This window comes from Delphinus delphis, chromosome 14, assembly GCF_949987515.2.
Source record: "Delphinus delphis chromosome 14, mDelDel1.2, whole genome shotgun sequence".
Classification (NCBI taxonomy): domain Eukaryota; kingdom Metazoa; phylum Chordata; class Mammalia; order Artiodactyla; family Delphinidae; genus Delphinus; species Delphinus delphis.
Window position 1 is genome coordinate 32,726,116 of NC_082696.1, and position 17,462 is coordinate 32,743,577.

General features: G+C 37.7%; 1 protein-coding gene across 1 annotated transcript in view; it reads right to left on the reverse strand.

Annotated features, from left to right (window-relative positions):
* Positions 1-17,462, reverse strand: part of LAMA2 (laminin subunit alpha 2) — a 603,358-nt gene that overhangs the window by 129,464 nt on the left and 456,432 nt on the right. Inside the window, exons 33-34 of the mRNA XM_060029982.1 lie at positions 6,986-7,128; positions 3,547-3,645 (exon numbers count right to left, since the gene is read on the reverse strand). Coding sequence (XP_059885965.1) covers positions 3,547-3,645; positions 6,986-7,128 — 242 coding nt within the window. The remainder of the gene's footprint in view (positions 1-3,546; positions 3,646-6,985; positions 7,129-17,462) is intronic.

The following is a 17,462-nucleotide window of genomic DNA, read 5'->3' on the forward strand; positions in this document are numbered from 1 at the left end:
CCTCCCCATCCTCACTTTATCAAGGAGATACTTACTTTTAGAAGTCTTATTTCTAGGCTTTCTATGTTACAAAATCTGAAGAATGGGCAGATAAAAATGGTATTGAAGTGTGGAAAGGGGGAAAAAGAGTAATGTTCCAGTGGAGAAATCTGGCAAATGCTACCTCAGTCAGGTGATCAAGATCAACATCAACAGTAATAAGACATATTGATTGCACGGGTTCTTAATATGACGTGATAAAATGATACCTTATCTCTGCGGTCTTCCCTACAAAAACCTATATGTCTATTCTGATCATGAGAAAAACATGAGGCAAACCCCAACTGAGGGACATCCTACAAAATACACGAACTTGTCAAAACTGTCAAAATCATCAAGAACAAGGAAAGTCTAAGAAACTGGCACATTCTAGAAGCCATAGCCTAAGAAGACACGATGACTTAATGTAATATCCTGGATAGGATCCTGAAACAATAAAAGGACATTAAGCAAAACTGAAGAAAAAGCAGAGTCTTTAGTTAATAATAATAATCAATACTAGTGCATTTGTTGTGATAGATAGATCATACCAAGATATTAGTAGGGAAAGTGGGTATGGAGTATATGGGAAATCTCTGTACTATCTTTGCAACAACTTTTCTGTAAATCTAAAACTATTTTAAAATAAAAAAGTTTATTAAAAAATAGTATTGGAGGGCTTCCCTGGTGGCGCAGTGGTTGAGAGTTCGCCTGCCGATGCAGGGGACATGGGTTTGTGCCCTGGTCTGGGAAGATCCCACATGCCGTGGAGAGGCTGGGCCCGTGAGCCATGGCTGCTGAGCCTGCGCGTCCAGAGCCTGTGCTCCGCAACGGGAGAGGCCACAACACTGAGAGGCCCGCGTACCGCAAAAAAAAAAAAAAAAAAAAAAGAAAAAAATATCTCAACATAGTATGTCACTAGGGAATTGTAAATTAAAACTAGAATGAGATATTACTACATACCTACTAGAATGGCCAAAATTCAGAACACTGACAACACCAAATGCTGGTGGGGATTTGGAGCAATAGGAACTCTTACTCATTGCTGCTGGGAATGCAAAATGGTACAGCCACTTTGGAAGACAGTTTGGAGATTTCTTACAAAACTAAACACACTCTTCCCATATGATCCAGCAATGGCACTCTTTGGTTTTCACACAAATGAACTGAAAACTTATATACTTGGATGTTTATAGCAGCTTTATTCATATTGCCAAAGCTTAAAAGCAACGAAGGTGTCCTTCAGTAAGTGAATGGATAAATAAACTTGGTACATCCAGAAAATGGAATACTACTCAGCACTAAAAAGAAATGAGCTATCAAGCCATCAAAAGACATTGAGGAAACATAAATGTATACTACTAAGTGAAAAAAGCCAATCTGAAAAGGTTACATACTGTATGACTCCAGCTATACGATATACAGAGACAGTAAAAAGATCAGTGGTTGCCAGGGGTTAAGGAAAGGGAGAGGTGAATAGGCAGACCATGCAGGACTTTTAGGGCAGTGAAACCACTCGAAATGATACTATAAAGGTGGAGACATGTCATTAAACATTTGTCAAAATCTATAGAATATACAATACCAAGAGTGAACCCTAAAGTAAACTATAGGCTTTGAGTGATGATGATTCGTCAGTGTAGATTCATCTGTTGGAACAAACGTATCACTCTGGTGGAGGATGTTGATAATGCGGGAGGCTGTGCTTGTCTTGGGGCAGGGGGCATATGGGAAATTTCGGTATTTTCCAATCAATTTTGCTTTAAACTTCTCAAAAATACAAAGTCCATTTTAAAAAATTTAGTATGTGAGAGTCTGCTGGAAAGATGAAAGGATGCTGGTTAAGAAGTTATAAGGTAATAATAATAATAATAATATTAAAGGCTCAGATCATTTGGCTGTAATCAGCTCAGTGAGAGCAACAACAGTGTCAGTTTTGCTTATACCTCTTTCCCAGTGTCTGTCATTCTGTTATAGTGTCTAGAATATATTTGACCCTTAGTAAGGATTAATTAAATGAATGAATGAATGAAAGGCCTCTGTTCCATGGAATTTTCCCTAGTTACCCTTAACATTAAATTAATATTAAATTAATCCATTTGTGTGTATTTCTCAGGTACATTCCTTTATTTTATTTCATGCTGTGTTACATATTTACTTGCACTTGTCCCATATTACCCTCCACATACCTAAATACTTATACACACACACACACACACACACACACACACACACACACACTCGAGATTGCAACCTCCTTGAAGACAGACTGAGCCTCATTTTTATCTTTCATCCGCCAACACTTAGCACTTGGGCTTTGTAATGTGGTGAACATTCATATGTGCTGTTGAACTGAGATTACTTTGGCATGATCTGTTTAAAAATTCTTATTTAGTGTATTCACATAACCAATACAAAATTGTTAATTATTGAATTGATATGAGATAATTTGTACTCATTAATCTGATTAATATCTAACTACATTTGGCAAGAAACTCTGTTCTGTATTTGTACATTCCACATTGCTGGTAGGAGATTCTGAAAATGTGTTTAGTACGCTATTTGTAACATCAGGGCCATTGTTTAGCATCACGTGCTCAGAATCCCATTTGATTTCCCTGTGGAAATTCTCCTAAGCCAGCAGCAGCTTAGGTGGAAATGGTATTGGGTCAGTGGGAATCTGGAATCTGGGTCCTACTTAGGTCCTTGAATTTGGTGAAGTAGGCGGCCATATGCTAATTCATTTCACTATCATGGCCTGAGGGATTTCTTCTTTAAAAAATGGACTAGATAATCTGTAAGAACCTTCTAGCTCCAATATTTTTTGTCATTTAAAGTTCTTTGATAATCAAACTGGATCCCTAAATTCCAGGCCAGTTTTCCAGTTCATGCATTTTTCTGGCCACAAGATGGCAGACTTTATGTTGTTTTTTTCATTCTGTATCAGGGAAAAGAACCTTAACCCTCTTGCAGTTTTGAAAATTAAAAACTCCCAATATCTTAAAAAGTCTGATAAACGCAACATGGACTTTACATTATGACTCTAAAAAGTGTCATGAATGCTTTGGATTTTCATGATAAAGGACATTTCCTCTTTTGTGGGGGATAATGATTTAGGCTGTATTTCTATACAAACACAAAAATCTTATGATGAGATCAAAGAGACTACAAGTATTTTCATTTGTTTTTCTTTTTCCTTACATATCAGAGCCAGGGCTTTGGGAATCCAGAATCAATAAAAACTTTACCATGGAAGCTACTGGATAGAGTACTCAAAATATACTGTCATTCTGATATTTTTAGCCATTGTCCTTGACACTTCCCAAGTATGTATCCCAATCTTTTCTTGTGCTACTGGGTTCTCAGATTTTATCTGTGGCAGAAGTAGCAAGTCAAAAATACATCTATTTCATGCACCAAATTGGGATTTAGGAAGAACAAGATTTGCATTTCAGAAATTTGAAGTAATTTTCCTTAATTATACATAATCTATCTGCTTTAAGAAGAAGCATGATTTTGCCAACTTACCCTGGTCAGAAGTTCATTCATTTCTGTCACCAGTGTGTTCAGATTGCCTTCTGCCAACTGAATGAGCCTCTCTGGGGCCCGCTGAGGTGAGAGCAAATGCTGAAAAAGATTTCATTCCATATGTTTTAGAGTAAATGGTCTTGCAGCGATCATGGGTTGAACATTTAACAGAACACATTTTTTCTTTATATACAAAGAACTTAGCCTTCTCACCTTCAGAGAAGAGAGAAAGAAACTATTTCAGCTGGGCACTTACAAAGCACCGTGCAGAATAATCTGGCAAATACTACAAACTGCTGCAATTTATTGAGACATTACTATGTTCCAGGTCTTTTTGTTTTGTTTTGTTTTTCATTGAGCTCTTACAACAGTTCTATGAGATAAATGCTATTTCATTTTGTATATAGAAAACTGTGGCTTAAAGAGACTTAAAAATTTATACAAGATTGCACAGCCAGTAAGGGGTAGAGTCAAGATGAACCTTGTCTGAGTCTTTAAGGCTCCCATTCTAATCAACAGAGATACAGTTTACAGGTTTATTACCTCTTTCTTTGCGGACAGGAGCCCTGACAGAAGGGCCTGGCCAGACACTAACGAACTGCATGGCATCAATGTTGTAGGAGCTGCCCTGGCACTCACAGATGGGCCATTTTCCTCTCCTATTAAACATAATCAATCTCACCAAACACTAACAGTAGACAGCATCACTCTGAGAGTTATGAATGAAACAAAAGATGAGACCACTCCATAATCTTATCTAAATGCAGACGAAATCATGGTCTCTGTGCAGACCACAAAAGTACCTCAAATCCCATTTTCTGGCTAATATGAGTGACCACTGCCTCCTTATTAACTGTAGCTTTAGCCTCCCTTTTTCTTCCCTCCTTCTAGATAAGATTCATTAGAATACTTAATTATGGAATTATTCCCACTGCCTAATAGTACCCAGTCCAACACAAACTCCTGCTTCCTTGAATCTGCCCCCAAATTCCCTAGCACAAACCCCCAATACTCTAAGTGATTCCTAATGCCCTGTTATTGAGACAGCCCCAATTCCCCACACGGTGTAGTGCCCCTTGTTGCAACAAGTTAGTAAACCCAACTTCGTTCTATCACATGTGTGTTTCTGGTCATCTCTGGCTGGAACCCAGGGAGCACTGACACAGTTAAAGGAACTGAACAAAGAGGGCACATGACTTGCTTAAGGATTTAGAATATCAAAGTGGGGTTCCAAATATCCAGATATTAAACAAGTTATGGAAGAAGAACACAAACAGAATCAAGAAAGACCGGAATTTAAGGAAAATCAAGGTCATTCTGACCAATACCCAGCCATAAGGAAATAGGTGACTGAACCCCAGGCTTGGTTGATGTCCACAGATTGGAACCTCTTTCAGAGGGCCCTTCAGTACTTCATCCACTGCTTATTACTTTAAAATTATTTTACGTCCTACTGAAGTATTTGCTTCTCTAGTTTAATTTTCTTTCTTTGTATTCCCTCCATACATGATAACTGGTCAGCATTTTCTTTATTAGAACTCTTTGCACTCCTGAATGCTGGGCCTACAAAGTGAACTCGGATTCCTCTGCCTGGCTTTCATGATTGTCCTTCATATCACCCAGCCCCACTGAGGTCTCCAGCCTTATCTTTCACTAGCAGGCCTGACTTCTAATGTCTGCTGGACAGGCCTCGCTCATCCACACCTCTGCCTCTGCGCACGTGGCTCTCCTAGATTCAGTGGCAAGAGTATGTAAGGATGGGCTGGGGGTCAAGGAGACCTTGCTGCTGGTGGACTGAGCCCTTCTCTCTCTGAGCTGTGTGAAGGTAGTTTCATTCTCACAGGCCCTAAAGTTAAACTACCTCCTTCCACGTCCCAGCTCTGTACCTAGTAGCCATGTGACCTTGTCTCTGTGCCTCAGTGTCCCTACCCGGCTATCTGAGACAAACATAGCTAATACAGTACTCCTTTCCTACTTCTTGGAGTTTCTGTAAAATCTATGCATGATAATTCACAGAAGACTTTAGTCAATCGTCTAGCACAGAGATACTCATCAATAAATGCTATTCTTGCTATCATTATGATTGGTTTCTTCTTCTGGTAAATAAGGATAACAATACTTACTTTGAAGGCTGTGGTCTAAATTAAAGAATATATTCCGTAGAAGAATGTCCGCCAGTGCCTAGTGAATAAATCTTAGGTTTCTTCCTCCAGTCTTCACCAATAATTCTCTGCCTATTGAAATTGTTTCTATCCTTCAAGTTCTAACACAAATTACACTTTCATTAAAGATGTATTCCCTGGTTACTCTGGATCTTATCTATTTCTCCAGTCTTTGAACTCTATTGTATGTCAAATGTCTATAAAGCACGTAGTAATTATGTATTTTTGCTAATTGTTTAACTATTTTTAAACCACATAGACTCTACGCTTCCTAAGGGTAGTGACTGCATTATAGGGGTCATGAAACCCCTGGGGAACCAAGTGCAATATTGGGGCTTTCCAGAGTTTCTTAATAAATATCCAGTAATTGACTGATAGTGTATAAGGAGTCACTTTTCATCTTTTTTTTTTATTCAGGTGAAACAACTTCAATTTCCTTAACATTTCCTCTTTATCCCATTAACTACTGAAAGCTTTAAGGATGTCTTAGAATAGTGTTTCTCTTACAACAAAATGACTTCTTGTTGAAGTACTTTCAAAAGTCTCCTCATTCTCTAGTACAAAATGTTCACCTTGTGCTTTCATTTTGACAGTAAACTTAAATGTTAATGTAAGCATTTCTGGAACCCAGGCTGGGCACCTGAGAGACGCACTTGATCTTAGCACCTACATTTGCATGCCTGCTTGATCATATGGCAGATTGAGCACATAAATCACTTGTCAAGTGACGCTAAATGTCATCTCAGGACCCCTCACAAAGGGTTCTCTAGTTCAAATTGTGGAAAGGTAGGAGAACCGAGTTACCACATGTCACATGCTGATGAAAGAACCTATGTGGAAGTAGTCAGTGTGATATTCTTGTTGCAAGTAGCAATTTGCTTTCAGCAAAAATCTTCTGTTATTTTATATTAATGTTTTTAATTTGAATTTTATTGGTTCTTTAGGCTTTTGTAAAGATTAATTTGTCTTGATTTTATAGAGCTATTAAGTATAAGGAGTTCATATCTGATTTTACGTTTGCACATATTTAAGGAACATAATAAAATTGATTTAGGCCAAACACTGGGGGTACATGAGCCTCTTTTTCCATAAGAGCAATCAGTAAATTATAGTTCTCAAGTTCGAAAAACACTGGTTTAGAAAGTCTTTGAATTTCCCTAATGGCTGCCTGCCTTGATTTGGGACAAAGGGAAGAGCATTTACCAATTATGGCAATTACCCCTTTGGAAGCTTCTGTCATTTTTACCCTGGCTCTTGCTGTTACTGCTCCAACCTACCTTGAGTTCCTGAGTCATATTTTCAAGACCATACAGAATTTTATAAGGAGCAGGCAGTGGGCCAGTGAGGTTGATGCTCGTGGCCATCTGTTCCAGGCGAGCCAAGTCACCAAGAAGAAGGCCGGTGCATTCATCTCCACAAACTGTGAAAGGGAAACAGCAAAGAATATTGACTTCTGCTAAGCATCCCAGGCAGATGTGCAAAGAGTTCAGTTATGAAATGTTTTATGGCCTAAGTATTATCCTGTGAAAGATGATGTTTCTCATCTCAGATAATTAATGCTTTCGAATGGATGACGGTTGATAAAAGATGAAAAGAACAACAAAAGAGCAGACATTCCTGTTGCCCAGAACCTGAAATAGGGATGATGATATAAACTGAGAAACCAAAGAGGACGAACAAATGGATTTTGAGGGTAAACGAGTGTACTGCCTAAGGAGAGGTAAAACATGGACTATAACATTATAAATGCCCCAGAGAGTCACACATGAACAATCTAGAGGAAATCTGTAATTGGCAATAAAATATGCTTTGGAATCTAAAAATGTATACATTGCCCCATTAGATTGCAATGTGGAGTGTCTATAGCAATTAGGTCTCTACGTGCTTCAGGTATTACATATTCAAAAACTGTATGACTCTTTAGCTTGACATCTATTGAGAAGAGTATTTTTAAAAGTCAAAAGAACTCTTCTTTTTACAATTTTTTTGTCATGATGAAATGTATTTATTTATCACTTACTTGTTCACTTACTTATGCATTTGCCAACTCTTCCTCTTTAACTATTCAGCACATTATCACTCATGATTAGATGCAGTCCCACAAATTCCTACTTTGATGATTAACCTAATCCTGTTTTGTGGATAAATAATTGCCAAAAGCCAGGAAAACTTTATTCTTGAAGTAGCCAAGAGTGCTAGTGTTCTACCTATATTTTTTCAGTGATTAGAAAGGGGGACTATTCAAATTTAGTGGTGGTGGAAGGGGGTTGGACGGTAGTAGGGTGGTGGAGAGAAACAATGGTTTCTTCACCATTATCACTTGAATCTCATAAATAGTAAAATTTCTAAAATTAAAAGATATTGATTCTTTTGGAGGCTTTATAAAATATACCTATTCAGTTTGGATTTTTAGTTCAAAATTTTTTTTTTCACTCTTTGCATCAGAGTAATGAGATGTAGCTCTCCATGCCAAGAAGCACGTGCTACCACATTTATGATATGCGTTCGTGCATACAGTTACAATTTCTAGCTTACGTTCTGCAGATAGAGGTATAAAAACTATACACGTGTTAGAAGAGAGGAAAATATATAACATGAAAAATACTGAGACCTGGAGCAGCTTTGGATCATGCCCCAAACTGGCAAGAATTCAATTAGTTCTCTAAACAGGACTCCCCTGAGCTGCCTAATGGAGAGAAAACCATTAACTGAAGCTTGTAAACACAGAGAAGTAGTACAGAGAGTGATTCTGTGATGGGACAGCAGTTAGAGGTGAGTTACAATATCCCTTCACAGGGATTAAACTGCCCCAGCAGGGCTTTTAATAAATCAGCTCCTTGCAGGTGACACCCGTAAGTGTTGAGTGTCACCTGCAGGGGCGCTGTAAGCTCCTGATGCCTTGCAAGCTGAGCGAACAAAGAGGCTTTGGGAGCTGGAGGTGGAATCTGAAACTAGAGCTGGATCTCTTCCTCTTCTAGCCAGAACGAAAGAGAATTTGCTCTGCATGGAAACTAAGTAAAAGGAAAAGAATGCTGTGGCTTCAAACCCTCAGTTCAATGCAAGTGCTTGAGAAGCTTCAACAGACCTCTTGACATGAAGTAATTGTAGAAAACACAACCTGGAACACAATTAGGTACCAAATTGACTATGTCTAAACACCAAGACCCTGTCTGATTCTCACACTTGAGTGGGTTTCAGAATCATCTGAGGGCTTTCTTAAATCACAGGAGGCTGGGCCATACCCCTAGCAGTTCTGATTCAAGAGGTGATCGAATCACCTGGTTTCTGATTCTCTGACTGATCACGTGCTTTTCCAACAAACTCCCAGGTGAACACTAATACTCTGGTCTGAGCACCACACTTTGAATAACTACTAAATCAACAGCAATGGCATGACCTGGGAGCTTGTTAGAAATACATAATCTTGGGCTCTATCCTAGATCTAGTGAAACAGAATCTGTGTTTTAGAAAGATTCCCATGTGACCTATGCATGTTAATGTTTGAAAAGCACTACTGTAGGTCAGTGGTTCTCCATCTTGGCTGCATACAAATCATGGCGATTTACAAAATACAGGTATCTAGGTGTTTCCCCTACCCACCTCCAGAGAATCTGATTTGATGGGTCTGTGGTGAGGCCCAGGCAACAGTATATTTAAGAGATTCCAGATGATCCTATCATATAGCCAGAGTTTAGAACCATTGGGCCAGATAACAAACTTTAGGGATGCTCTATCCTAAAGGGAGCAAGGATTTGGAAGAGGTCATTTTACTTGCTGTCTCCTCTGCCGAGAACACTTCTTTCTTCATCTTCACCCATGTGACTCCTGGAGATCTAGGTCAAGTGCTCAAGTGTTACCTCCTCGGAGGAGAAGGCCCTGATGACTCTGAAATTACTGTCCCCACCAACCACTACTGTATTCCCTTTGTCCTTTTATCTTAACACTCATGCACGTATAGGCTATCTTTTCATTTTATGTGTTTATATATTGTTTCTCTCTCCTCAGAGAGGGACCTTAATCAACTTTGGTCACAGTGCCTAAGAAAGTGTCTTGCACATAGTAAATAATCAATAAATATTTGCTTACTACTATCTTTGTGAAAGGAGAGCAAAAAATATTTTGGAGAAGATCAGGGAGTTACAAGGAGAGGACTGAGAGAAGAATAGAGAGAGGGAGAGAAAGAGACAGAGAAATAGAGATAAAAATATTGGCCAAATAGGAAATGTCTGAATGTGAGAACACTATACATGATACGAAATGAAGAATCACACAGATATGTGAGGAACAGAATAGTATAAAAACTATAGTTTTTATAGTTATAAAACTATAAAACATAGTATAAAAATGGCCAGAGAGGGAAAACTGTCTTGTGATTGGAGAGGCAGAAACTGACTCATGTCAAGGAGATGATTGCTATGATACCTGCATGAGGTAATATTGACACAGGAATTGGAATGGTATTGGAATGGAGGAATGGAGGGGAAGAAAAGATATACAAAACGTTAATAAAAGAAATGACACAGTTGGGTTACTGGCCAGATAAAGATGATGCTCATTTCTGGGGAGGATGAAGGGTTAAAAGTGTTTACCATTTCTTTGCCGCTCCTCCCGTTAAGAGGTGGAGTCTATTCCCCCGCACATCCCCCTTTGAATCGGGGTTGGCTTTATGACAAACTCTGACCATCAGAATGCTTCAGAGGGACACTGAGCCTTAGCTTCAAGGAGTTTCGCAGTTTCTGCTTCCACACTTCTGGGATCCTGCTGCCTTGTGAAAAATCCCAGGCTAGCCTTCTTGAGGAAGAGAGGCAACATGAGCAACAGAGAGGCAGATCCAACATTCTAGCTGAGGTCCTACCATGTGAATAAGGCCATCTAGGAACCCACACCACCGCATGATAACAAAAGAAGTATCCAAGGGGACCCTGTTCAAATTGCCAACCTACAGAATAGTGAGGATATATATAGTTGCTGTATATTCTCAACAACTATTAAATTTTGGAGTAGTAGCAATAGGTAACTGATAAACTTTGTCAATTTTCGCATGTGTGATTTAGAATGTGAATTCAGCTTAGAGACTTCAAGTTGCAATTCATAGGTTAAAAAGTATTAACAACAGTTCTTAATTTTATTAAAAGTTAAGAAGAATGTGAAGGTCCCTTTCCCACTGAATCCAAGTTCATCACTACTTTAAAAGTTCCATTCAAAGCACTGTGCTCTTTTTTCACTTTCAAGATCTTGAAAGATACTTGATAATATGACATCTCACTATGCTTTTTAGGGTAGTGTACACTTCAGAAATACTTTGCTAGCTCTTTCTCTAATTTATCTATAATTCATAACCTACCCATTTCTAAGAGGAATTGAGTCAGCTCATTGATAATGGTATGGCTAGAGGCTCCTTACCGATGGTTCCAGAAATTTTCAGGGAAATGTTTTCTCAGTACTCTCAGTTTTCACTTCAGACAAGCAGAAATCAGGGACTGGAATGCAGAACTAGATCTGATTTACTGTAATACACTACAGAGTAAATTGGTGAGCTAAACTGATGCCAAGAGGCATGATGGATACGGATTTTTCTGTCATTTATTCTACCTCCTGCCCATCTGTTTTGGTTCCTCATCTTCAGTTGTTGAAATGAAAATGTACTTAATTGCTCTTTCAAGGACTCATAATTCCATTTTATGTCTCTGTGTCCAAAGGTCTATTATTATCCCATGTCTTATGGTCTCCGTATCTGCTTTTGGGGGAACAAAGTACAAGCACATTTCCATAGATGAAAGGTAAGTTTTATAGTATGCTCCAAGTAATACACTAACATCTGTCCAAATGGGTCAGAAAGACTTATGAATTCGACAGCCATGGGAGTTTTTTCAAAGCTTCTGTACAAGTCTAGTTCATGCAGTTATAAGATAAACACATAGGGAAGTGTGCCCTTTACATAATGGTTTGCTATTTTATCCTGACACAAAATATTTAACTTACACCACAAGCTACTTTTATTTGTCCTCAAAAAGTCTGAAATGTCTGGCAACAAACACTGGAAGTGGGATGCAAATTAAAACCACGTTTAATTCACTATGATAGGGAAGATCTGAAGAGTGTATAGAGACAAGGAATATTCACATTACGTAAACAATTGTTCTTTGATAAGGGTGCAGTAACTGCTCAGTGTAAATTGACACCTATCTTATAATCAAGACCCCCAAGGAACCTCTCCAAACCATTCTCCTATTCAGCAATAGAGATAAGGTTATAAAATGAGATTCTGCCTGAAATGCATGGGAGCAAAAGCAAATATTTCAAGACTATGATTATATTTTACATGACTAAATGTTTTTGAGGCTTTGCTTATAAAAGTGTCAGGATAAATTTGTGTCTAATACTAGCAAATGCAATACTACATTCAGGTTGTTACAGCTGGGCACATGTAAGGGGCAAATCATGCAGCTTATATTACAGATCTTTCCGTTAGCAATTAGTACAAAATACTGCATTTCTACCAGAGTCCCCCATGCATAATAACTACTGGCTTACCGTCACAAAAAATTCACACACTGTATCCAAACCAAAGAAGCCAAAGCTGAAATGAGTGCACTGCATGTTTTTAAGAAGGCCAAACCTATAAACCAATTTTAGGTAAAGATACATAAATTGTCTGGCTCTAATCAAAAAGGGATCAAATGAGTAAATATACATTTCTAACAAAAGATAAAATTTGTGTGTTAATGTGTGTGTTTTAATTTAATTCTTCTACATTAAGGCCATTGATAATTCCTTGGGTATGGATTGTATATTTCTCTTTCCTCTTTCTTCTTCAAGAAGAAAGTTTTAGATTAGCATTTATTTAGGGCTTATTAAAATGGATTCAGTTATTCCATATTATTTATAGATAAATATCTTCTAAAATAAAAATGTGGTTTCAGACCCATTAAAAAGGCTTTTTTTTTTTTTTTTTTGCCTGTTAGTTCTTTGAATAGAGGGAAAGACTTTCTGTAGGTTTAGAATGAGGCTGATGAATTTATTCATGTACCAAGCAGTTGTGATATATATACATATATAAACATTAAATAAAATTATGTATATAAATATATATTAAAAATAAGTTCGATATGGTTCAAGTATGGTATAGCTCTTCAAAAAACAAATGGAAGCTTTGAAAGTATTATAAGTAATAATTGGACAGTAGCTTTTATCTATACAGTATTCACTACATTGAAGACAATATGTTGTGTCTTGCCTTCATTATCTCATCTAATGTTTACAGCAATTCTATGAGATAAGTACTATTAATATCCTAATTTTAAAGATGAGAAAAAGAGTTACAATCATAGTGTTTATGAATCTATAAATAATGTATTTGAAGAACTTTAAGAGAAAACAAAAATGTAAGGTCACCGTAAAAGGGGTTTTCAGCGACTTGAAAAGCTAAGAATTATTAAAAAAAAAACAACAGAATTTAGCCTAACCTAAGTATCTCATCAAAAACTGCTTCACTCAATGACCAGCAAGCTACAGTTCTGGACACCCTATGCCAAACAACTAGTAAGACAGGAACACAACCCCACCCATTAGTAGAGAGGCTGCCGAAAATCGTAATAAGGCCACAGACACCCCCAAAAACACCACAAGACGTGGACCTGCCCACCAGAAAGACAAGATCCAGCCTCATCCACAAGAACACAGGCACTAGTGCCCTCCACCAGGAAGCCTACACAACCCACTGAACCAACCTTACCCACTGGGGGAAGACACCAAAAACAACGGGAACAAAGAACCTGCAGCCTGCAAAAAGGAGACCCCAAACACAGTAAGATAAGCAAAATGAAGAGACAGAAAAACACACAGCAGATGAAGGCACAAGGTAAAAAACCCCCAGACCTAACAAATGAAGAGGAAATAGGCAGTCTACCTGAAAAAGAATTCAGAATAAGGACAGTAAAGATGATCCAAAATCTTGCAAATAGAATAGAGAAAATGCAAGAAACATTTACCAAGGACCTAGAAGAACTAAAGAGGAAACAAGCAATGATGAACAACACAATAAATGAAATTAAAAATACTCTAGAAGGGATCAATAGCAGAATAACTGAGGCAGAAGAACGGATAAGTGACCTGGAAGATAAAATAGTGGAAATAACTACTGCAGAGCAGAATAAAGAAAAAAGGAAGAAAAGAACTGAGGACAGCCTCAGAGACCTCTGGGACAACATTAAACGCAGCAACATTCGAATTATAGGGGTCCCAGAAGAAGAAGAGAAAAAGAAAGGGACTGAGAAAATATTTGAAGAGATTATAGTTGAAAACTTCCCTAATATGGGAAAGGAAACAGTTAATCAAGTACAGGAAGCACAGAGAGTCCCATACAGGATAAATCCAAGGAGAAACACGTCAAGACACATATTAATCAAACTCTCAAAAATTAAATACAAAGAAAACATTAAAAGCAGCAAGGGAAAAACAACAAATAACACACAAGGGAATCTCCATAAAGTTAACAGCTGATTTTTCAGCAGAAACTCTGCAAGCCAGAAGGGACTGGCAGGACATATTTAAAGTGATGAAGGAGGAAAACCTACAACCAAGATTACTCTACCCAGCAAGGATCTCATTCAGATTTGATGGAGAAATTAAAACCTTACAGACAAGGAAAAGCTGAGAGAGTTCAGCACCACCAAACCAGCTTTACAACAAATGCTAAAGGAACTTCTCTAGGCAAGAAACACAAGAGAAGGAAAAGACCTACAATAACAAACCCAAAACAATTAAGAAAATGGGAATAGGAACATACATATCAATAATTACCTTAAATGTAAATGGATTAAATGCTCACACCAAAAGACACAGACTGGCTGAATGGATACAAAAACAAGACCCATATATATGCTGTCTACAAGAGACCCACTTCAGACCTAGGGACACATAGCAGACTGAAAGTGAGGGAATGGAAAAAGATATTCCATGCAAATGGAAACCAAAAGAAAGCTGGAGTAGCAATTCTCATATCAGACAACATAGACTTTAAAATAAAGACTATTAGAAGAGACAAAGAAGGACAATACATAATGATCAAGGGATCGATCCAAGAAGAAGATATAACAATTGTAAATATTTATGTACCCAACATAGGAGCACCTCTATACATAAGGCAAATACTAACAGCCATAAAAGGGGAAATCGACAGCAACACATTCATAGTAGGGGACTTTTAACACCCCACTTTCACCAATGGACAGCTCATCCAAAATGAAAATAAATAAGGAAACACAAGCTTTAAATGATACATTAAACAAGACAGACTTAATTGATAATTATAGGACATTCCATCCAAACACAACAGAATACACATTTTTTTCAAGTGCTCAAAGAACATTCTCCAGGATAGATCATATCTTGGGTCACAAATCAAGCCTTGGTAAATTTAAGAAAATTGAAATTGTATCAAGTATCTTTTCCAACCACAATGCTATGAGACTAGATATAAATTACAGGAAAAAAAATGTAAAAGATATTAACACATGGAGGGTAAACAATACACTACTGAAAAACTATGAGATCACTGAAGAAATCAAAGAGGAAATCAAAAAATACCTAGGAACAAATGACAATGGAGACACGACGACCCAAAACCTATGGGATGCAGCAAAAGCAGTTCTAAGAGGGAAGTTTATAGCAATACAATCCTACCTTAGCAACAGGAAATATCTCGAATAAACCACCTAACCGTGCACCTAAAGCAATTAGAGAAAGAAGAACAAAAAAACCCCAAAATTAGCAGAAGGAAAGAAATCATAAAGATCAGATCAGAAATAAATGAAAAAGAAATGAAGGAAATGATAGCAAAGATCAATAAAACTAAAAGCTGGTTCTTTGAGAAGATAAACAAAATTGATAAACCATTATCCAGACTCATCAAGAAAAAAAGGGAGAAGACTCAAATCAATAGAATTAGAAATGAAAAAGGAGAAGTAAAAACTGACACTGCAGAAATACAACCGATCATGAGAGATTACCACAAGCAACTCTATCTCAATAAAATGGACAACCTGGAAGAAATGGACAAATTCTCAGAAATGCACAACCTGCCAAGACTGAATCAGGAAGAAATAGAAAATATGAACAAACCAATCACAAGCACTGAAACTGAAACTGCGATTAAAAATCTTCCAACAAACAAAACCCCAAGACCAGACGGCTTCACAGGCGAATTCTGTCAAACATTTAGAGAAGAGCTAACACATATCCTTCTCAAACTCTTCCAAAATATAGCAGAGGGAGGAACACTCCCAAACTCATTCTACGAGGCCACCATCACCCTGATACCAAAACCAGACAAGGATGTCACAAAAAAGAAAACTACAGGCCAATATCACTGATGAACACAGATACAAAACTCCTCAACAAAATACTAGCAAACAGAATCCAACAACACATTAAAAGGATCATACACCATGATCAAGTGGGGTTTATTTCAGCAATGCAAGGATTCTTCCATATAAGCAAATCAATCAATGTGATACACCATATTAACAAACTGAAGGAGAAAAACCATATGATCATCTCAACAGATGCAGAGAAAGCTTTCGACAAAATTCAACACCCATTTATGATAAAAACCCTGCAGAAAGTAGGCATAGAGGGAACTTTCCTCAACATAATAAAGGCCATATATGACAAACCCACAGCCAACATCATCCTCAATAATGAAAAACTGAAAGCATTTCCACTAAGATCAGGAGCAAGACAAGATTGGCCACTCTCACCACTCTTATTCAACATAGTTTTGGAAGTTTTAGCCACAGCAATCAGAGAAGAAAAGGAAATAAAAGGAATCTGAATCAGAAAAGAAGAAGTAAAGCTGTCACTGTTCGCAGATGCTACCAGAAAACTACTAGAGCTAGTTAATGAACTTGGTAAAGTAGCAGGATACATAATTAACGCACAGAAATCTCTGGCATTCCTACACACTAATGATGAAAAATCTGAAAGTGAAATTAAGAAAACACTCCCATTTGCCACTGCAACAAAAAGAATAAAATATCTAGGAATAAACCTACCTAAGGACACAAAAGACCTGAATGCAGAAAATTATAAGACACTGATGAAAGAAATTAAAGATGATACAAATAGATGGAGAGATATACCATGTTCTTGGATTGGAAGAATAAACACTGTGAAAATGACTCTAATACCCAAAGCAACCTACAGATTCAATGCAATCCCTATCAAACTATCACTGGCATTTTTCACAGAACTAGAACGAAAAATTTCACAATTTGTATGGAAACACAAAAGACCCCGAATAGCCAAAGCAATCTTGAGAACGAAAAACGGAGCTGGAGGAATCAGGCTCCCTGACTTTAGACTACACTACAAAGCTACAGTAATCAGGACAGTATGGTCCTGGCACAAAAACAGAAAGATAGATCAATGGAACAGGATAGAAAGCCCAGAGATAAATCCATGCACATATGGTCACCTTATCTTTGATAAAGGAGGCAGGAATGTACAGTGGAGAAAGGAGAGCCTCTTCAATAAGTGGTGCTGGGAGAACTGGACAGGTACATGTAAGAGTATGAGATTAGAACACTCCCTAACCCCACACACAAAAATAAACTCAAAATGGATTAAAGACCTAAATGTAGGGCCAGAAATTATCAAACTCTTAGAGGAAAACATAGGCAGAACACTCTATGACATATATCACAGCAAGATCCTTTCTGACCCACCTCCTAGAGAAATGGAAATAAAAACAAA